At 38.3% G+C, this 20,686-nt stretch overlaps 1 protein-coding gene across 4 annotated transcripts in view; it reads left to right on the top strand.

Annotated features, from left to right (window-relative positions):
* The window catches only part of dpyda (dihydropyrimidine dehydrogenase a), a 172,490-nt gene that overhangs the window by 113,829 nt on the left and 37,975 nt on the right, over positions 1-20,686 (top strand). For 3 of the 4 annotated variants that reach the window (XM_079601495.1, XM_079601499.1, XM_079601498.1), the window contains exons 16-18: positions 4,313-4,396; positions 16,153-16,273; positions 16,912-17,031. In XM_079601495.1, the coding sequence (XP_079457621.1) occupies positions 4,313-4,396; positions 16,153-16,273; positions 16,912-17,031 (325 nt within the window). The remainder of the gene's footprint in view (positions 1-4,312; positions 4,397-16,152; positions 16,274-16,911; positions 17,032-20,686) is intronic. The other variant, XM_079601497.1, reaches the window with a different exon arrangement.

Raw genomic sequence — 20,686 nt, 5'->3', positions numbered from 1 at the left:
GCTGTTTAGCTACCTGTGCCAGCAAATATGAAATAAAGGCTCAGTTGCCATGGCAACTCAGTTTTCAAAGAGAATCAACCATTCATTCCCACTTTGAAATCTAAGGGAACACTTAACACTGTTCCTCGCCTAAGGATACTACTTAAAAGTTTTTTTTTGTGCTTTCTTTCCCTCCCTTGCACACCCTTCTCTCTCCCTCTCTCTCTGTCTCATCCAGACTCTCTCTCTCTCTCTTTCCCCCTCACAGAAGTGTCAGTCTCAAGTAAACCATTCTACTTGCAGCCGCCACCTCTCCTCAGCTACTTTCCCCTCCATAAAATCGCTGCCTTTGAGAGAAATATTACATCATAACGATGTGCCTGAGGCTATAATTCATAAATGTCAAAGTCTCTCCGTGAGCTGTTCCTATTTTATCCAATTGAAAGTTGGCAGAAGAAAAAGGAACAGTGGATTGCAGATAAATGGCTAAAAGCAGGCCCCAATAATAAGTGCGCAATGTGCGGTTGTTCGTGAGTGGCATAGCTAAAGAATCTGTGAACGCGTGAATTTAAACTAATAAAAGCCTGTTGTGACTAGAAGACCTGGCAAAATATTGCATATGCATATGTCCTATCTATCTATCTATCTATCTATCTATCTATCTATCTATCTATCTATCTATCTATCTATCTATCTATCTATCTATCTATCTATCTATCTATCTATCTATCTATCTATCTATCTGTCTATCTATCTGTCTATCTATCTATCTAGAATTCCACTTCCTCACATTCAATCCTGTACCCTGTTTGTTATCTCAATTCAAAATCAGTATAATTTCAGTAAGTGAACTGGAATTGGAAAGGCATTCCCAATTCAGTTCTGAATGGTGCACATCCCTGTTTCTGTAACTTAAAGGTGCTATAAGCAATTTAGCTTCCACCACCGCGTCTCTTGACTGAGCCCAGGAGTGTCACAGAGAGATATGTGTTTTCTCAGGACACCTTTTTCAGTGATATCTGTTAGAGATAAGGGACATGTTATGCATGTTATACTTATGCAAAAAGTAGCTTATAGCACTTTTAGCATGGTGTCATTCTATGATGACATCCTATGAAACACTAGGAAACAAATTCAACCAATTTCTGTTGTGTGGCTACAAATACACATGATATGCTAGTCTATTTGCTTAGGTTGGTAATGAGTGAATTACGGGAGACTAGACTGGACATCTACAGTATAACAACCATTTCTCTTTAGCTGCCATTCCTCTCACCTTTTTAGTGCATATTTTTTCACCAGACACTCTGTTCCTCTTCCACTTCTCCTCTCTAATACCCCCTGAGATCAAACTAGACGTGCTGATCCAAGGAGTATGACAGCGATGGGTAATGTTGTCCTTATCAGCTTTAGAGTTGATAATCCTTGTCAAAGACAGCGTCAGGTTTGATCCAGATCTTCTCTTTTGTAGAGCATGCCCTTAAAATGCTTTCAAAAAAGTACTGTGACTGATGATATCAGTTGATGAAATGATATTTTGATGTTCTGAGATAACACTTAGGGCCAGATTCACTAACAGCTTGCACCAGCTCAAACCCTTTTTTTGCCGTTAAAAAACTACTGTCAGGATTTACTAAAGACACGCAGTGAAAAACTAGCGCAGAAAAGTCGTGGAGAGTTATCTTTGCTACTGACATTATTGCACATTATTGTAAGAGTTTCCCTTTTAGATGCAAAATTTATGGGAGAGTATTTAAATGAATCGTGCAAGGTGATTTACTAAGGTTTGCACTAGTCAATTTACTGGTATTTGCGCCATTATTTAACACCCCCTAAAAAATACATGTGTTAAACCAGACACTAATCTGCGCTGATTTTGTTACTGTAGATTGCGTTGGTCATTATGGAAATGATCCAGCTGCGTCTGTGTTCTTTAATTTGCACATCGTCAGTAGATCACGCACAGAAATCTGCCCATTTTAGTGGAATTACAAACTTTTAAGATAGATATGCAAAAGTAATGTGGGCGTATTGTCAATTTCCTTCTGTTAAGCGCGTTTATTTGTAATGATCAGTTTGAGCAGATATCAAGGCTGCACCTGGAAATCAATATTGCCTGAAGAGTCATTTTCAAAGGAAGAGCCTCATTTTGGGAATATTGGGTCCTTTGGTACGTTGGGTCCAAAACTTGCTTGAAATCGGACCATCTAGTTGTCTTGGCGTAGATCCGAGAGCAATTGCAGTGCAATATACCTATCCGCTGTAAGAGAGAAAATGCAACAGGTTCTGAATCAAATCTTCCAAATGCTCCTCCCTTACATTGAACCTAGAGACCAGAATCTAGAGACTTGCCTGTGGACTCTTTTGAATACCTTAGCAACCATGTAGCATTGAATGCAAAGGCTTTATTTCTCCATGGACAGACACTTGTATATCGTAACTCGTACATCTAGAAAAGAGAGATCTCGGTGCTCCAGAAAACTGCTCTTAGCATTTTTGTTGTTGTTTTTTTTCTTCCTTTGGCTTATTTTAAGTCTATTTTAAACCCTTCTCTCTCAGTGCTAAGCCTGCAATATCAAGCAGTCGTCTTGCTGGCCTCTCTCTCTGAAAGCAGCTTACCGTGATGAGAGATGATAGCACTTAATTCACTGTGTGCGTGTCACCCCTTTTGTTGGACGGGAGGGCAAAAAGGAAAGCCGGCCTCATCCACCACCTCCTCCCATTCCTCTCTCTATAAAGGGCTTGAAAGAAACTGGGTGAAATTAAACATTATTGATAATTGGCTTTGGGATCATGGCACATTGTGTCCATTTTGTACCTGTATTTGGTCCTAATTGACCATGAAATCTAGGGCCTAATCCTCTAAGGTCGGCAGGTTTGTCCCGTTCCCCCGGCTGACAGTGATAAATAGCATCACCCCACCTCATGGTCCTCTGCACTTTGTAAGGCTAAAATGCTTATTCTTTTCCCCCTTTAATGGCTGTCAGTCTGCGGAAAATCATAAATCTACAGATGGAGTCACTGTGGCAGGTTTGTAGAGCTTTTTGTAATTGTTTAAATCCCCCATGTGATGTGGTTTAAAGCCCCCGTGGATCTGTAATTGCCTGTCAAACTCGGCTCGGCTACGGCTACGCACCCCACCCCGGTCTGCGTGCCGCCCGCCCGCTCGCTCACTCGTCTCTCGTGCATCCGTGTGGAACACTTATCACCACTCTCATCTATTTTACAGCCAATGTCTCAGTCAACGTTGATTTGCCTCGCTCATTGTTTGCATCTGCTTGAGTCTGATAAACAATAAAATTGTTTGTTTTTTAGTCATATTCTTTATTAGCTTGTGCGCCTGTGTCTTTTGCGTTTGGCTTTGCTGTTGCATGGTGAATAGACTTAGATTGCATGGAAAGATTATTTGAAAGTACATAGCAGAAAGATTGTATATGTGATTAGTTATGCTCTGTACACTTAAAAATAAAGGTTATTTGAAAGAAAAGCGTTCTTTGCTAAACCATAAAGTGCATTGAAGACCTTTAGCTCTGTGGGATTTGTGAGTTGTTTCTTGATGTTTTATCAGAGTTTCTACAGATTGATATGTCGTCCCTGAACACACAAAGCCCTCATACAGATACATCAGGGCCGGTTAATCATTTTCTAAAGAACCATGTAACTTGAAGGATAGCTCACCCAAAAATCCTGCCATTATTTACTGACTCTCGTCATTCCAAACCTGTATGACTTACTTTCTTATACAGAAGGAGAATTTTGAAAAGCTCTTTTTGTCCATACAGTGAAAGTCTATGGGGCCCAAAACAACCCCAACTACTATACTATCCTTTTAAATTTCTCCTATTTCAATGCAAAGACTTCTTACTCACCAACCATCTGAAAAATGTGTGTTTCTGTTGATCATGACTGCGATAATTCATCTAATGATGATCAAATGATGTAGAAAATCGACATAACTGACATATATCCAGATGATGTGGGCCTATTTACCTCACAGTGATGGAGTAATGCCGCACAGTTTCAGTAAAGCACACCAGAACTCACTGAATTCAAATTGAATTGTTGCATGCTGAATTCTACACAACCGAGCATTTAGAACAGCCCTGCAAGATGTGAAAATACTTTTTTTGGGCCGTGTATGCTGGGTTTGCTAATTTGCTTTGATTTCTTCAGTCAACCGGGTGCTAAAATAATGTAGAAAGTGCGTGCAATTCATTTTATGTAGCATATAACAGGTTTGCATATGAACATTCTCAGCTTGATTGTGATTCAAAGCTGGAAATGCATTGAATTTATACTTCAATAATTGGAGGCTTCTGCATCTATCTCACAGGAGTCTGGCGCCGATGCCCTGGAGCTGAATCTATCATGTCCTCATGGAATGGGGGAGAGGGGAATGGGGCTCGCCTGTGGGCAGGTAAATCCAACATTCAACAGCCACTGTACCATACAGAGACCGCATCAGCTGTGAGGAACAGCAGCCACAGAAAAGGCTTTTTAGCCTCTTATTTTCTAGCAACATATATGTGTTTGGCAGTACCATGGTGCAGTGATGTACCAGATACATCATGTACCATGTTTACAAATTTTTTTATTAGCATTATATATGTCCAAAAACAAGGCAATGCCACAGTACAAATTGTTTGTTTGTGTTTTTTTTTTTTGGTCTGTCTATAATTGTTGATTATTATGCCAGATGATGTTTGGTACCCTGAGGTATTTGAAGTCTGCTGTCACTCAGCAGGGAGAGAAAGCGTGTTAGGAAACCATGAGCATGAGACCTGCTGGGAAAGATGTTGCACTCACAGTTATGTGCATTTTGTGTTTAATTTTATGGATCTAGACCTGTACTGTGGATCTGACAGTACACACATTCTCTATTTCAAAAAATGTTTTGTCTCATTTCCCAGTAAAAATATCAAAAAATGTATTTACCTGAAAATCAATACTCCATAAGACATTAAGACTCGTCATTTGTTTCATTTTTAATTGTTTTATTATTAAAATAAATGGAACAAAAATCTACCAGTGTAATAACGCAGAATAATCTTATGCAGTGTTGCTTCTCGAGTAAATTTATATACATATCTATAAATTTACTGGAAAACAAGACTAAAAGAGCTCATTAAAATTAGTTTGAATCCCAGTTTTTTCTAGTGCGCTCTCTTCCACCATCTTAGATTCATTATTTTCACTGAGCTTGGTGCAATTTAGACCACATTTCTTTTAAATATGTATTTTTTTGATAATCAAAAGTAGCACTAACAATAGTTTAGCATAAATACAAATGGATCATTTCATCTTATTTTTGTGTGTTTTTTTAAATATTAAAGTAAGTGAGTGTTGGCACCTTTGTGTGGCACTTATATGTTTGTATATTTGAGCTGCGTATTGGTCACGTGATGGTTATAATGCTACTTTAGCAGTCTGTAGTTTTGGAACCGAGCTACAGTTTGTAAATGGTGACTTGAAACTCAACTAATGTGTTTTTGGATTGGAGGCTTGTTTGAGCTCGAGTTCAGCTATCATACTGATGTGTCCAAATATCAGTTTAGGTGTGTAGGCTGGTCCAAACCTACAACATAAGACCTGTACAGGTCAATATACAATCCAAGTGTGTCTCCATAGATTTTGATATGATACTGATTTTGCGTCTTTAATAAGGTATAGATTCACCACACGTGCGTTCCTATGCACACCGTTCCGAATCAGAGCGCATTCCAGCTATTATGAATGGCTGATGAGACGCTGTCAACTTTGCCAAACCTGCATCAGTGCGTATCCATTTACCGTAACATTGGTTCTGTCAAAGCATTTTAATAACACTTTTCCATCACTTCATATTCAACTGAAGAATTAGCCGAATTTAATAATCCACAAATAATCTCTTTTGCGGTTCGTAAACAATTTTCATTCAAGCACATAACTCCATTATTCGAATCAAATGCAGCGTTTGTGTTCTTAGTCTGTTGAGATTAAGGTGGGATTTTTTGTTGTTGTTGTTTTTGGGTTTCACACCAGGGCATGGTGCCTATTACAGAGAAAAAAACAGCGTATTGTTTATAGTTTTGCTTATGATTACACCCTCTGCAACTGTGAAAAGTGGAATAGCATCCTGTCAACTGATGTGCTTGATAGAAAAACAGAATAACAAACTTTTCTGTGATATCATAAGCTTTGTTTGGATTTCTGATACATAGTTGTAAAACAGAATAAAACGCTGTTAAAAGCAATAAATGAAAACATCTGGTTGTTCCTATGTTTCCACAAGAAAGACTTGTTTTCAGTCTTTAAATCTTGAAAGCCTGACACAGTACCTGACATAATCAAGAATGTGACATGAAAACCGTTTCATTTCGATTTTCTGCCATTCTTGCTGAAAAAAACCTGCGTAGACCAGTTCAGACCAGCTTCAATTTCAGTATGGTCTGGTAGCCATTTTTATACTGTTACTGGCACAAGTTGATTATGCTGGTTACCGTTGATAAACCAATAAAACCATATACTGGTGGTCAATAAGTCCCTATGACCACCATATTTGAATGGAAAAATGAAAATGCTGTCATAATTTACTCACCCTCATGTCATTCCACACCTGTATGATATTCTTGCACTGTAAAAAAATATTTTCATGATTTATCATCACAACTTTTTATCTTTTGTCAAATCAACTTCGATAACTAATGTGTGAAGATAACATACTATTTTGAGTTTCTGTTTATAAAACCGTTCTTCTTCGTTTTAACTCAAAATTAATTACATTTTTAATTTTAATTACAACGAACTAAAATTTTTAAGGCAACAAGGTAACTTGCTTTTTTAAGTTAAACCAATATTTTTTTTTTTTACAGTGTACTTTCGTGAACACAAAATGAGATTTTTGGCAGAATGTTCATGCTGCCATAAGGTGAATGTGAATTGGGGCAAAAATACTAAAAATAAATAATAAAAGCACTAAGAAATTATCATAAAATATTGTCCATATTACCTGTGTGCATAATTCAAGATCTCCTGAAACCTATGAAATGACAAACAGACGAACATTTGAATTATTTTTCACTAAAATCTTCACACCAACCATTAATTTGTATTTATCCAATTCCAGAATAAATAAAGAAAAAAGGTTCTTGAATGACGTGAGAGTAAGTGATTTTAATTTTGCTTGAACTATTCCTCGGGTATGTTAATTTAAAGCGTCTCGAATCAGTCAAAAACATCTTAACCCATGACTGGCTATTTCGTACTTTCAGTGCATTCTGCCTGAACATGATCACGCTGTGTTTTTTCCCTTTGGGTGAGGTTCAACCGACATGATGTTTCCTCATCAAAGTTGTTACACACAGTCTGGCTGTGAAAGTCTGTCACATGAATTAAACCCAGAGGTGATATATGTGACCCCGTGTATTACCGTTTCTCTTTGCCCGTATCGGTCCTGAATAAACGCACACCTCTTCATTCTGCTCACCTGACTATGTGTTCTACCACAGGAAATAAACCAGCTTTTCCATCCAAACAAAGACAGAGTTATTTCCCTCCACCGTGGCTGTAAATTCACAGTCATATCCATTCGGTTAGCTGTAGGTTTTCCGCTGTAAGACAAAGAGCTAATCAAAGCCCGAGGGCAGGTATCTGCCAAGAGAACTAAAGAGACGCAATATCATTTAATCACTCCGTTTGGCACCTCGTCTACTCTCCTTGCCTGTGGAAACGAAGTGGGGAAAACATTAATTCAGCATTGTTTCTGACTGCATGAAAAGAGATACAATTTGATTTTAATGGGATGTTAATATTCTCTCTCGATTGCTCTCATTTCGGTTTGTTTTGCTATGGAACGGTCCCTATTTTCTTAAAGCTGTTTAACATTTAACTTGGAGCAGATTAGAGATGTTTTTGTTTATAATTGGTTAAACATTAATGTTTGTAATTCCTGTTTACTGTTGATTAATGCTTTAAACATTAAGGGGTGAATTCACGAAGCAGATGTGTGCTATATTTTTGAAAACACTTTTTTTTTTAATGAATCAGTTTAATGCCGGGTTCAGGCTACACGATAGCAGCCTGATTTTGGCTCGATCTGTTTGACGTAGAGTGTTGTGGTGATTAATAAAGGACAATGGGCATCAGAACGCAAGAATAAATTGTTTCATCTCGTATAGTGTGTCATAGTGGACGACTACGGAGCCCCTAAAGGGACATGGTGAAGAAAAAATATACGAGATGGGAAAGACAATTATTTGGCAATGATTTTGCGTTTTCTTTAGCAAATGTTTTGCTTTCCCCCCGATAAACTTTGCTTTTGCTCGCAAAATGTTTGCATTCACCCGAGAAACTTTGCGTTCTCTCGCGAAGAACACAAAAGTTTTTGCGAGGGAATGCAAAAGTTTTCCTGAGGGAACGCAAAGGTTTCTCGGGGGAACGCAAAAAATTTGCAAGCTTAAAGTTTCTTGGGGGACCGCAAACATTTTGTGACAGGACGCAAATGAATTGACTTATTATTTTTCTCATTTTCACAACAGAAAGACTTGCGTGTTTAATTTTTTTTCCGGTCCTCCACGGCGGGTTCCGTCACATCGGTGAAATTGCCTTTATGATGTTTCCTCGAGTGACTACCACAAGAGAGTGAAAAAAGATAAGTGCTGGCGAATGATAGTGGAGGCCCTTCAGCAACCCAGTGAGTACTGGAATTAGCATCAAGCTAACACAACGCTTCGAAAGTTTCTTATAGTATTCTTTTATATCGTTTCCGATAGTAGCTCTTGTTTCCGGAAGTCAGTCTCTAGTTCCGCCTGCTCTATGACATCACGGACGTCGTTAAATATGGCAAGCAATGATTGGTCGGGAAGCAGCGTGTAGTTTGACATGTTTCTTGCTCACAACACAACAAGAATTTAGGAGTCAAAATCGCATAATCGGACACAGTGGCTATCGTAACAGACAAAAATATTGTGTAGTCAGAACCCGGCGTAACGTACCAAATCCTCTGAAATAATGGCTTGAACATTAAATGAAGTCATTGACATTATTTTCAGTGCAAAAACACCACTTTTCAATGTTCTTTAGTAGATTGGGCTTTATTCAAAAAACTTGAAAAATCCACAAACGGACAACGGCAAATGGAGTTTAATTTAAAAGCAATGTTATCAGTTTTGTGATTTGAAATATCCTCGTCAGTATTTTGTATGGACATGACATGCAGAAATAAAAATCAATATTGTGGCCGCAAATTAAGTTCTGAATTAAGAATTTGTTCCTACGACTCAATTTGTGGCCGCATTTTAATTATAGTTAAATGATGGCGACGATGGAACAATTAATACAACGTGGTCACGATATAACCTAAGCGAATTATGTCGTGGGAACAAATTCTTCATTAGTGGCATAGTATCTTGAGTTGTGTGTGGAACTCTATAATTTTGTAATGTCATATTAATTCATTTTATTTTACTCTAATTTTAATATTTTCGTATATGAGGATGCATTTGTGTGAGCAAATCAACACATTAGCAAAGCGCTTTGGTTTACCAGTTCAGCTCATGCAGATCTAGGGGGTTAATCCTTGGAAGTATTTGAAACAATGATATTTTCTATATATATATTAATAAACATTGTCAGCGCATTGCTACAGTGATGTGTTGCAGTGTAATTTCTCCCTTGTTATTTTTATCGATAGCATGTTTTAATTAAAATCGATGTAATTATTGTAATGATACATATTTTGTATCATCTGTGGTATTGTTGACAAATATTTGTGTCAGTGATTAAACGCTATCTGTGGGCACAAATCATTCTCAGTAATTTGCAATCACAGGAAAAGATGTGTGAGGGAAAGACCTCGGGGGTCACGGAGTTCTCACTCAGGTTTGACTCAGCATCCTTCGGGATCTCATCTTTTTTTCACCTTCTGCCTTCAACACAGTTCCCCAGTTTCGCAAATTAAAACCGGCTCTCGTTCCCAGAGCTATTTTGAGCCTACCAAACAGGGCCGAGTGACACCCGACTTCCATCATACCTCCTGCGAGACCCGGCAGCCCTTAACGAGAGTGCCCACCTTCCGTGACCTTGTGCTGTAAAATTAAAATTTCAGGTGTAAAGCTGCTATTATTCCTGCATTCCTCCCAGCATTCCTTCCCTCGGCCCATTCGCCCCCTCTCCTCACAGCCTGAGGGGGTTTCGGGCCGCTTTCCATCTTTCTTTTTCTCTCCTTCTCCTCCAGTTGCAAAAGCGCTCCGGTTCCCTGCTTAACCTGCCCTGCAGTGACGGCACAGGAAAAATATATAAATAATCCTGCACGCCCTCTCCTTTAATTTCATACAAGCCCCCACCGCCCACCCCCCCACCCTTAACCACGCGGCCACCTGCCAAACCAGTGCTGCCGGAGTCACAGTGCAATGCACTCAGCCCTTATTGCAGCTCACAAGTCGATTTTCATCTCTGAATGCTCTTCAGCGGTTCTGAAAGCTCTCCTCGCCGCTCTCTGCCCCCTCCGTCTGCGAGGCACGCCGCCTTTTTAAAACGCTCACGACTACTGCGGTAGGTCCTCTGCGCTTGCAGGCCTGTGAAAAGCACCTCTCCCGGGCTTGACGCTTGCTTTTTTCCCAAGCAGCACATGTGCTTTTAAGTTAAAACATTTAACTTTAGCGCATTAAAAGATGGAAATATATCAAATAATGCATTTTTCCAAATAATGTGGGATACAAGGAGACATAAAGTACTCTAGGTTTTTTAATATTTCTGCTCCAAACTGTATTTAATAAGTATGTCATTATTTTTATAGGCATACTTTAAACAGTATGTGTGTTTTTTATATGTATATATACTGATAGTAGTGAACTGGATATATTGACTTATACGTTAAAAAATGTCCTTTCTGTGATGGGGCAACCCAGACAAAAGCTACAAGATTATAACAAATAATAACCAGGTAAAAACATTTACGCATAATCAGGACTTTTAATTATAAACAAACCAGAAATTAACTGGGCCTCTTATTTTGAAATGTCGATGAGGGGGAGAAAAATTGCACTCTTGCAACCATCTACAATATATTACAATATATTACAATATAAACGCCACGATGTAAAATATTGTCATATTTCATCAACAGATCATAAGAAAGATTGAATTCCAATATTGGGTGATAATATAGCATAACAAGTGATTTATAAGCAATTCTTTTGTTGGCTGGTCATTTTTGACTGGGAACACAAGTGTAACAAGGTGACAAAATCCCCCCTAAAAAAAAGTAAGAAAATTGTCAAAAAACATTTGAGAAGTAGTTATACCCTTTGTGAACAAAGTCCCTAAGTTTCATTAACTAGTATTTTCGGTAAAAAGAAAATCTTCTCCGGGTCAAAATGACCCGACACCACATGAGGGTTAAAACAACTTGAGGGTGAGTAAATGATGACAGAATTTTCATTTTTAAGTGAACTATTCCTTTAACTTAGTGATTGCTATCAGGACGTAAAGAGACTTTCAACTAGCATAACAAAAAATGTTTCTGAAACAAATCACCTACCCTGCCTTTAATAGTCCCATTAGGTTATATAAAGATTCCTGTTTTTCCATCCCTTAATTTAAGTCCTCTTAAAATTATAATTAAGATGTTTGTTATACCATTTAAGATATTTAGGATTTTTTATGACCTTAAATTTCATAAAACTGAATTGGTTTTAGACTTTTTTTTCACCAAACACGTGCTCCTCTATTTTTAGTCGCAAATGCGAGTGAAACGCTCGCAATGTCGATCCCTGTCTTCATGTGAAACCGAGCGGCGAAGGGTCACAGACTCTGTGCCGAAAGCAGCCCAGCTACACAGGTGCGCTCTCTCTCCATCAAAGCATGTAATACTGTGTACAGCAAACTGCTTAGAGGGAAAAGCGTCCCTGCTCCAGACTCCCTGGCCCACAGACAGCGGCTCTCACCCCCATCTGGCCTGTAATAAGCTGTCACGGGAAGCCCTCTGAGGGAGCGGCGGTCTCCGGTGCGAGAGCACAGTTCTTACAGGCAGCATCTGTTTGGTGGCTGGTGTCTGGCTGCGGGCCATGACCCCTGTGCCTTGTACCGAGGCAGGCGTAATGCAATTTCTCATGACCCTTTGGGAGGAAGGCCTGTCCAGCTTCCTGTAAGTCTGTTGTTGTTGTTTCCTTCAAATGCTACCACCGTTCGGCTTGTAGAAACCGTTCCCTCAGGACGCAGGGCTCAGTTACGACTCGGCCAGCCACACGCCACTCACTCAACCTGCAGTGTTGGCAGGCAGCTCTGAATTTGTATTACACAAAATATTAGCATGAATATTCATAGTAATATTGACAATCATGCATTTTTAATAGTAGTCTGAATACACTACTGTTTAAAGGTTTTTAATACTTTAGTCAGCAAGGATGCAGTAAATTGATCAAAATAATGTTCAAAAAGTTTTTTGAGATTTCAGTTTCCACCGAAATATTAAGCTGCACAACTGTTTTCAACATTAATAATACTATGGAATGTTTCTTGAGCACTAAATAGAATTGAAGTAAGACTAGAGTAATGGCTGTTGAAAGTTTAGCTTTGCCATTACAGGATTAAATCACATTTTAAAATATATTAAAATAGAAATATTGAAATATTTAATAATATAACAGTTTTTACTGTATTTTTGACCAAATAAATACAGCCTTTGTGAAACATAAGAAACTTGGTGAAACATGAGAAACATGAGAACCTAAAAATGCTGTATTTGGCCAGTAGTTGGCGATGTCGCTTAATGTAAAGTGAGCACTACGTGCCTATAGAGACTAAACACGTACTACACATGTGCATGACGTCACGGTTTTCACAAATTTGCGTTTTTGTAGTTGTCGTCTAAATAAATGGCCAAAATGCATAAAAAGTCTTCTGTTTTTAGTTGAAAACAGTGTCATGTAAACGCCCCCTTATTTCAAAAACACTGCACCGACACAGTGGTCGTGTATGTACAGTTGATATTTGTAAATATTGACATTAGCAAATTTTTTGTATTGATATGAATACTATTTTGAACGTAATAATGTTGAAACTCATGAATTGTTAATATTAATATGAATGCTTATCAGCTTCGTAGAAGTGTTGGTTGAATTTGGAAGATCGTTGAATTGTCATTTTTTTATATATTCGTACAAACTTGTTCTGTTTAAACTTGGAAAAATGCTGACAATCATGCAATTTCTTTGTATTAGTGTGAATACATACTGATAAGAATCTTTTGTACAAGTACAAATATGTTGGCAAAAGGCAAAAAGTATAAGACAATGGGTGACCAGTTACGAAACCTACGATAAACACTTTCCCAAACAAGATTTAACCTAAAGTAAAAGCTGATTAACATTCCTCATAAACAGTACATTGCCAAGTTTTTTGTAGTCTTTCTCTGCTTTTCTCTTTGCTGTTGACTTGCCACTTTTGTTCTTTGTACCACTTTTTTCGCCTGGAGTTCAGGATTCACTATATCAACCAATGAATCTCTCCAGCAACCCGCCAGCACTATCAAACATCTCTCGGGATCCCAGATATTACCTCTCCCGCTCTGGCAGACGGCTCGGAGTGGACAGGTTCAACCTAACACTCCAGCCTTGTTTATACCCTGTTTAAGTCTTGAATAAATCAGGACAAATTGCTGTGGATGGTGCTCACTGCTGGGTCGAGTGCATAAATCCGATATTTTCATAAAAATAAAAATGTGGGAATGAGTTTATCATCTTAAATGGCGTAACCTTTCATGTCCCTTCTCTTTCAGTGCTTTTCAAATACATTTTGAATACTTTTAGGCGCAAATATAACCCGACTTTATGTGTATCTCAGGTAAAACACACACCCAAGGACGCACCAGATCTCACAACGATTTTTTTTTTTTCGGTTTTGTACCGCGCTGAATCACTCAGCATGCCTTAGAAATGGAAAGGAAATAGTCAGGAGGAGATGTGTTTTTCTGTGGGCTTCTGTATTCTTACAAATCAATTCTGGCTAATGGTTTTAAAAATCAAATGCTAACCTTTTCCTGTGCAGGGAGTGACCTTAGAACTCCGCTTTGCACATACAGCTTGTACATCACACTTCTTTATAGAGACGGGCAGACCCATTGCTCAAGGGAATATATGCCAACAGTTATTGGATATGTCAAAACAGAGACCTATTTTCTGTGAAAGAAAAGGGAGACCGAGAAGGACCGGGATGAGAAAGGGAGCTGAGGCTGTACTGAATGAAAGCTTCACGTCGGGGTTTACAGTCTTTTAAAGCATCCCGACTGATCTGACATCAGACTTCGCTGTTTGAATTAAACCGTGTCTGTTTTACTTCACAGGGATATAAAGGGTTTAATGCGGCGGTGTGTCTTTATTTGAGGCCTGGAGGAAAGGGACAGAGCGCTGCCAAACACTAACATGAAGATAGTGGAGGCAAAGAAAAAAAACTAAGTTAATTATTAATACTTTTATTTAGATCAAAAGTGACTGTAAAGACATTTATATGGTTTACAAAATATTTCTACTTCAAATAAATGCTGTCCTTTATGAAAGTTTCATTCATCAAAGAAGCTTGAAGAAAATGTTGCACGGTTTGTACAAAAATATTAGGCAGCACGACAGTTTTCAACTTTGATAATAATAAGAATGTTTCTTGAGCAGCAAATCAACATTAAGAATGATTTCTGAAGGATCATGTGACACTGAAGACTGGAGTAATGATGCTGCAGAAATAAACAACATTGTATAGATATTATATTATATATATAGTTATTTTGTATAGTTATATGTGTTTCACAATATTATTGTGTACAACAAATAAATGCAGCATAAGAGCAGACTTCTTTTTTTTTTTAAAGTGTATTTATTCATTCATTTTAAAATCCTTGATTCTGATTGGTCGAGCCGCTTTCAAAGCTGTTGCAAATTACTCTATAAACATACACCTGTGACCTCATTAAAATAAATATTTTTATAGATTAACCGTTTACAGCCGTAGTTTACATTGAATTTAGAACAGCTGAGGGGGGTTATGCCTCCGCTCTGTGTCCCTTAGCTGTTCTAAATTCACTGTAAACCATGCCATCTTGGGGCTTAATGCTTATTCATATATATTATATATATATATATGGTATGTATAGTTTGTGTTTCAACTTTTCACGTATTTGTAAAAGATTTTACTAAACCAATGCAAAATGAATGCAGTTTTCACTATTGATCTCTAACCATTCTTTGTCATTTGTTTCTGATAAATAATGTCAATCTTATAAGATATAGCTTTACACAGACAGGTGTTACAGATAATAGTTCAGTGAATTATCATATCAGCATGAATGCTTTGATTGTTAAACATTGTCTGTGTTGTGGTTGTGATTTTACATTGCTATAAAGTATGTGTAAATGTAAATTAGTGAGACAAATGCAATCTTTTCTCTCCTCAAAGGATTCACAAATACCAAACCCCTTCACTCTCTCTCTCTCTCTCTCTCTCTCTCTCTCTCTCTCTCTCTCTCTCTCTCTCTCTCTCTCTCTCTCTCTCTCTCTCTCTCTCTCTTCTCTCTCAGTCTTTCTCTCTCACTAAACAGCCCAGACTGACAGACCAGGGCAGCTTAATAAAGCATGAATCCTCCTGGAACAGCAGTTCACACTGTTATGATCCCTCTCTCTCTCACACCACCGACTACAGGCTCCCCTCTCCATCTATCACTCGCTTGTATTTCTTTCTCCCACACACACACGCACACAAAAAAAGAGACCGAGAGACTCGGGTCTATCAGTCTGACAAAAGGGATAGTTCGGCCAAAAATGAATATTCTGTCATAATTTGCGTGTTCTTCCTCTGAACACAAATTAACTCAGTAAATGATGACTTTTTTGGGGGGGTTGACTGACCCCTTTAAAGAAATCGTTCATCCAAAAATGTTTTCATTTAAAAATTTTAATTTCAAATGAGTTTCTGAAGAAATACTGAATATTTTACCAGTTACATTGTCACTGTGAATTGCGACTAGAGCTTTCAAGAACTAACAAAGGATGCAAAGCACCATAAAAGTATAATTCAAATAGTCAATATGACTTCAAAGCCATAATCAAAATCTTTTAGATGTTCATTTAAATTCTGCTGTTTTGTTTTCTCATGCCTCTTTTATCTTTGTTTAAGTTTGCTTGTTGGTTTCATGACCCATTTGACCAGGATCCAGAGCTGGTGCGGAACATCTGTCGGTGGGTTCGGCAGGCTGTCCGTATCCCGTTCTTTGCCAAACTCACCCCTAATGTGACCAACATTGTGGACATTGCCAAGGCTGCACATGAAGGTATTTGGCTGTTTGTATGGTATATTTATACCATTTTGATATGATTATAGTGGCAAATGTATTATTTACTTTGATTTTTTTAACCCAGCAAAAGCTCTAATGATACAATCTACCTCAGCTTTCCCAGTAAGAGTCAACCAAACACTAATTTCCCATCATTCTGCAGCACATAAAAATAATAGAATACAAAGATAAACATCAAATAATGTGCATCCTTTGCCCTTTTTGTTTTTACTTGTACATATGCACATATAAAAGTCTTAAAGGTACATAGGCAAAAACAGCGCGTTTAATTCTAAAGGTCAGAGAATGATGGAAAATGGTCATATGAAACTAAATTGCACATTTTTGCTGCAAGAAACCTCGACTAATGTTATAAATGGACTTCAGGGAAAAGAAACAGAAGTGTAGAACATGTCCTCAATAAAACGGTTTCCCAGTCCGAACGTTAGAGCCGCCCTAGAAACACGTTCCCCTCACGACCTCGACTAACAGCCTGACTTCTCCCGTACCGAGTTAGAAACTCGACACTAACAGACCCCCAGGTTTTGGGATCCAGATTTTTTTTTTTTTTTTTAGGAATTTGGCCTTCCTCCCTCCCATTCCCCATGCCTAATGTCTCTTCCCTGTTGGCGCAGGTGGAGCAGATGGCGTCACAGCCACCAACACGGTTTCAGGGCTGATGGGACTGAAGGCAGACGGCTCTCCCTGGCCTGGCATCGGTCGAGGAAGGCGCACCACATATGGTGGAGTGTCTGGTGAGTGTCACCCACCTCACTGGATCCATTCCTTTCTCCTCTGAGGTTTAACGGGTGTGTGGCACAGACAGACTATGTGTGCACATCTACCCCCCCCCCCCCGTTAAAGGTGTGTAGGAGTGCATATGAATTCATGTGCATGTTTGTTTGTGTGTGTGTACTGTGGTCACAAGCTCTAATAGAGCAGACAGATGGAATGGAGGTTGGTGGAACAGCTGATCTGCAGGGCTTTTGCTACAAGATAAAACAGTTTTTGCACTATAATGTGAAATATGGACATCTTGCCAGCATATATTATACAAGGTTCGGTGGCAGCACGGCTCATTTTCTACGCCATGAGGTGACCATGAGCACATTTGCACTTTCAAACTTTGCGTTTTATTATCTTCAGGTCATGGAAAACTTGGAAATATAAGCATAATGTGGAACTGCGTGCGTGTGTGTGTATTTTTATATTATTATTTTTTACATTACATTATAAATATTAAATTATAAAGCAAGCATATTTATTTATGTATATATTTCAGAACTAAAATCTTTTTTTTTTAGGTTTAAAAAAAGTTACTATAGTTTTCAATCACAGATTGAGCTTTCTGACTTTTAGACCTCACTGTATGAAGTCTCCCATCTCCAGCAAAGTACGTACTTTTACTGCATAGTATATGAAATGGGATGCAGCTATCCCATTATAATTGCTTTAGTCAGATACTGTTTCCTTCCCATTGCAGTGCTGCACTTGTGTCTGGTTCTGCTGGTGATTATGGGCACATATGAGTCCCACACCTGTCAATGGCCAGTGACTTAAAAAAATGCACAGGCCATAAATATTCTTTACTGGCCATGAAACTGTGCAAAAACAGGCAGTTATGACACCGACATTTTATGTACCAGTGAAAATTCACAATTCTTTATTCCAATTTCGATACCAAAGCAAAAGCTATTAGCCTAACTAATATACATTTAAAACATTATTAAAGAAAAATAAACAGCCAGTAATAAAATAAGAACAAATAATCAAATTTCAAGCAAAAGCACAAATAATTACTTTAAGATACAAATGAAATAAACAGTGCTTTTCATGTTTTTTCAAGTTTCCAGGTACAGAAATTTAATAAAATAAGCAAATATAAAGTAACAATGCATAGTCTACACTCTATAAATTAATCATCCTTATTAATTAATCCTTATTAAAGTTACAAAAGTTATTCAGTCAAGAGCAGTGAGTGATTATTTTTTTCTTTGTCCTTTGTTGTTTGATTAACATTAAAAACGCAGGAATATTAGGCTGCTGTCACTTTAAGAGTGAATGCACGGATCTAATATACTGATACTGTACACATGCGTTTACTTTCTCAACATCATTTTGTGAATTCATCCTCTCAAGCGCAAGAAGACGTTAAAGAGAGCTCAGTTTAGTATTTTAGGCCCTGAGTATAAGATATTGTAGTTGTTCAGGATGTTCCAATCAGACCAAAATCTTTAGAGTATGGATATTTTGTCTTATGAGTGTGTATCAAGAGCTTTCAGGAGAGCAGATTTTAATCCTTGGTGTTGAGCGTCAACGGAGAGCTTTGAAATGCGGTCCTCTGGTTGCCATGGCATATTGACGTTCTCTGTCGCCGTACAGCTCTCCATGAAGACATTAGACAGATGTGTCTTCAAAAGAATAATGTTTTTCTTCACCACTCTACAGGGACCATGCTGATGGATTTCACACTGATATCTGTCCACTGACATCTGAAGGATTCTGACTGTGGCGCTTTTTTTAGAGCATTTCCGTTCCATTTATTAGTGGTACTTACTAAGCTACGATTCACTTAGTGTTGCCTGTACTTAGGGTTAGAGATTTGAATGCAGTATTTTTCTAAGCAAAGAATTACACCAGTGTGTTACTCGTCGCTCATTGTTTGGGCTACCAACATGAATGATACCTCAAATTAGGGGTGAGCGATATGACCAAAATCTTTTTTCACGATAACAACATATATATCACAATATAGTTATTTTTGTTATTTTCAACTGTGTTTACATAAATACTCCACATTATGGGCATTTTGGCTATGTTCAGATCCAAATTTCTTTGCTCATATGCGACTCAGATCTGTTTTTGTCATAGTGTGAACGGCACAAACTACATGGAATCTGATCTTTTCAATTCTGATTTGGGCCACTTCCATATTTAATCCTTAATTCGATACAGGTCAGATGTTTTGCAATTACTTACTTTAATGTTCTCTGTGTTTACTTCCATAGAGTTCTGCATGAGGTCTTTTTTATAGTTCTTTTACACATGCGGGACAGTTCAGGACCATGATTGGTTCACACTTGAATCTGATATTGGCCACATTTAAATCAGCTATACAAAAAAAATGTAGCACTAAGGCTTGCGGTGTGAACGCGGCTTTCTGTGCGGGCACTTCAGCGGTGTGTCAGTCAGCGTGAGCAGGGCTTTGCATTTGAGTTCATTTTCACAGTTTATTGAGCTTAAAAGCTCTTTTTAACAAAGAGTGTCCCAAATTTGCAATCGCCTTCTGAGAGGTGCAGCTTTCCGCGCGCACACTTTAACAGCGAGCCAGTCATCACGAGCACGTTCTTTCCACGACTTATTGCATTAAATAACTATTTTCAACATCAACCATGTCCGGCTCTATTGTCTCATTCATGCGTTTCATCATTCTGAGGTGTCAATAGTGCTGTGCTACACGTATATATTTACATACCGCAATAAACAAAATATAGCCAAATCTATAATGATAGACATTTTATACCGTTGCCACGATATATACAGTCATACCGCCCAGCCCTACCTCAAATCATGCGATAATGATGATCATGATTCAGCATCAAAATTAAAGTCAGCCTTAAACAGAAGTTGCGATTAATGGAATTGATTGGGTGTTTGTGGTTTGCTATTGGTCAGTCTCGTGTGAGTGACAGGTTGTCCCGCCCTCGCGCCCTTGTTTGGGGACAAACAGCTCATTTGCATTTTAAGATGTACACACAAAAACAGCAACCCCCCCACCCCCACATACAAAAAAAGGCATGGTATAATAAATGATCTGTGAGGTATTATGAGCTGAAACTTCACAGACACATGGCGATACTTAAGACTTATATTACATCTTGTAAAAAGGGGCATAATACATCCCCTGTAAAGTGAGGTGATTGGCGATTTCTGTCTGCACGAACAACAGAGACCATTGGCTATGCAACAAAGTTGAAATAAGATCAACTTTATGCGAATTAGTTGCTTAGTAACCGCAAAGCAATGTGACCACTCAGAACACCTTGCAACACCTTGGCAACAACCAATGGAAAACGCCTTCTGAAGAAAATGTAAAAATCTGGTTTATTCATCATTGTTTTTTATTTATTTATCTTTCATTTCATGGAAACATGCTGATAACAGTGTGATCAAGTATCAAGTGTCGTGCGTTCACTATTGTGTGATGTTTTGTGCCTTAACAAGGCTTATACACACACACACACACCGTTCTTCAGGGATTCTCAGACCAGCGGTGTGTTCATTCCCTTCCTCAATAATTCATGTGGATGCAGTTGTTCTCTGGTTCTCTGTACTGTATCACTGTGCTATTGCTGTGCTGTTGCATAGTTAATGCCTTTTATGAGGCCTTCTTTCATTGTGTGTGTGTGT

This window comes from Phoxinus phoxinus (genome assembly GCF_949152265.1).
Source record: "Phoxinus phoxinus genome assembly, chromosome: 24".
In the NCBI taxonomy this organism is placed as follows: Eukaryota; Metazoa; Chordata; class Actinopteri; order Cypriniformes; family Leuciscidae; genus Phoxinus; species Phoxinus phoxinus.
This window is presented reverse-complemented; position numbering and strand designations above follow the sequence as displayed.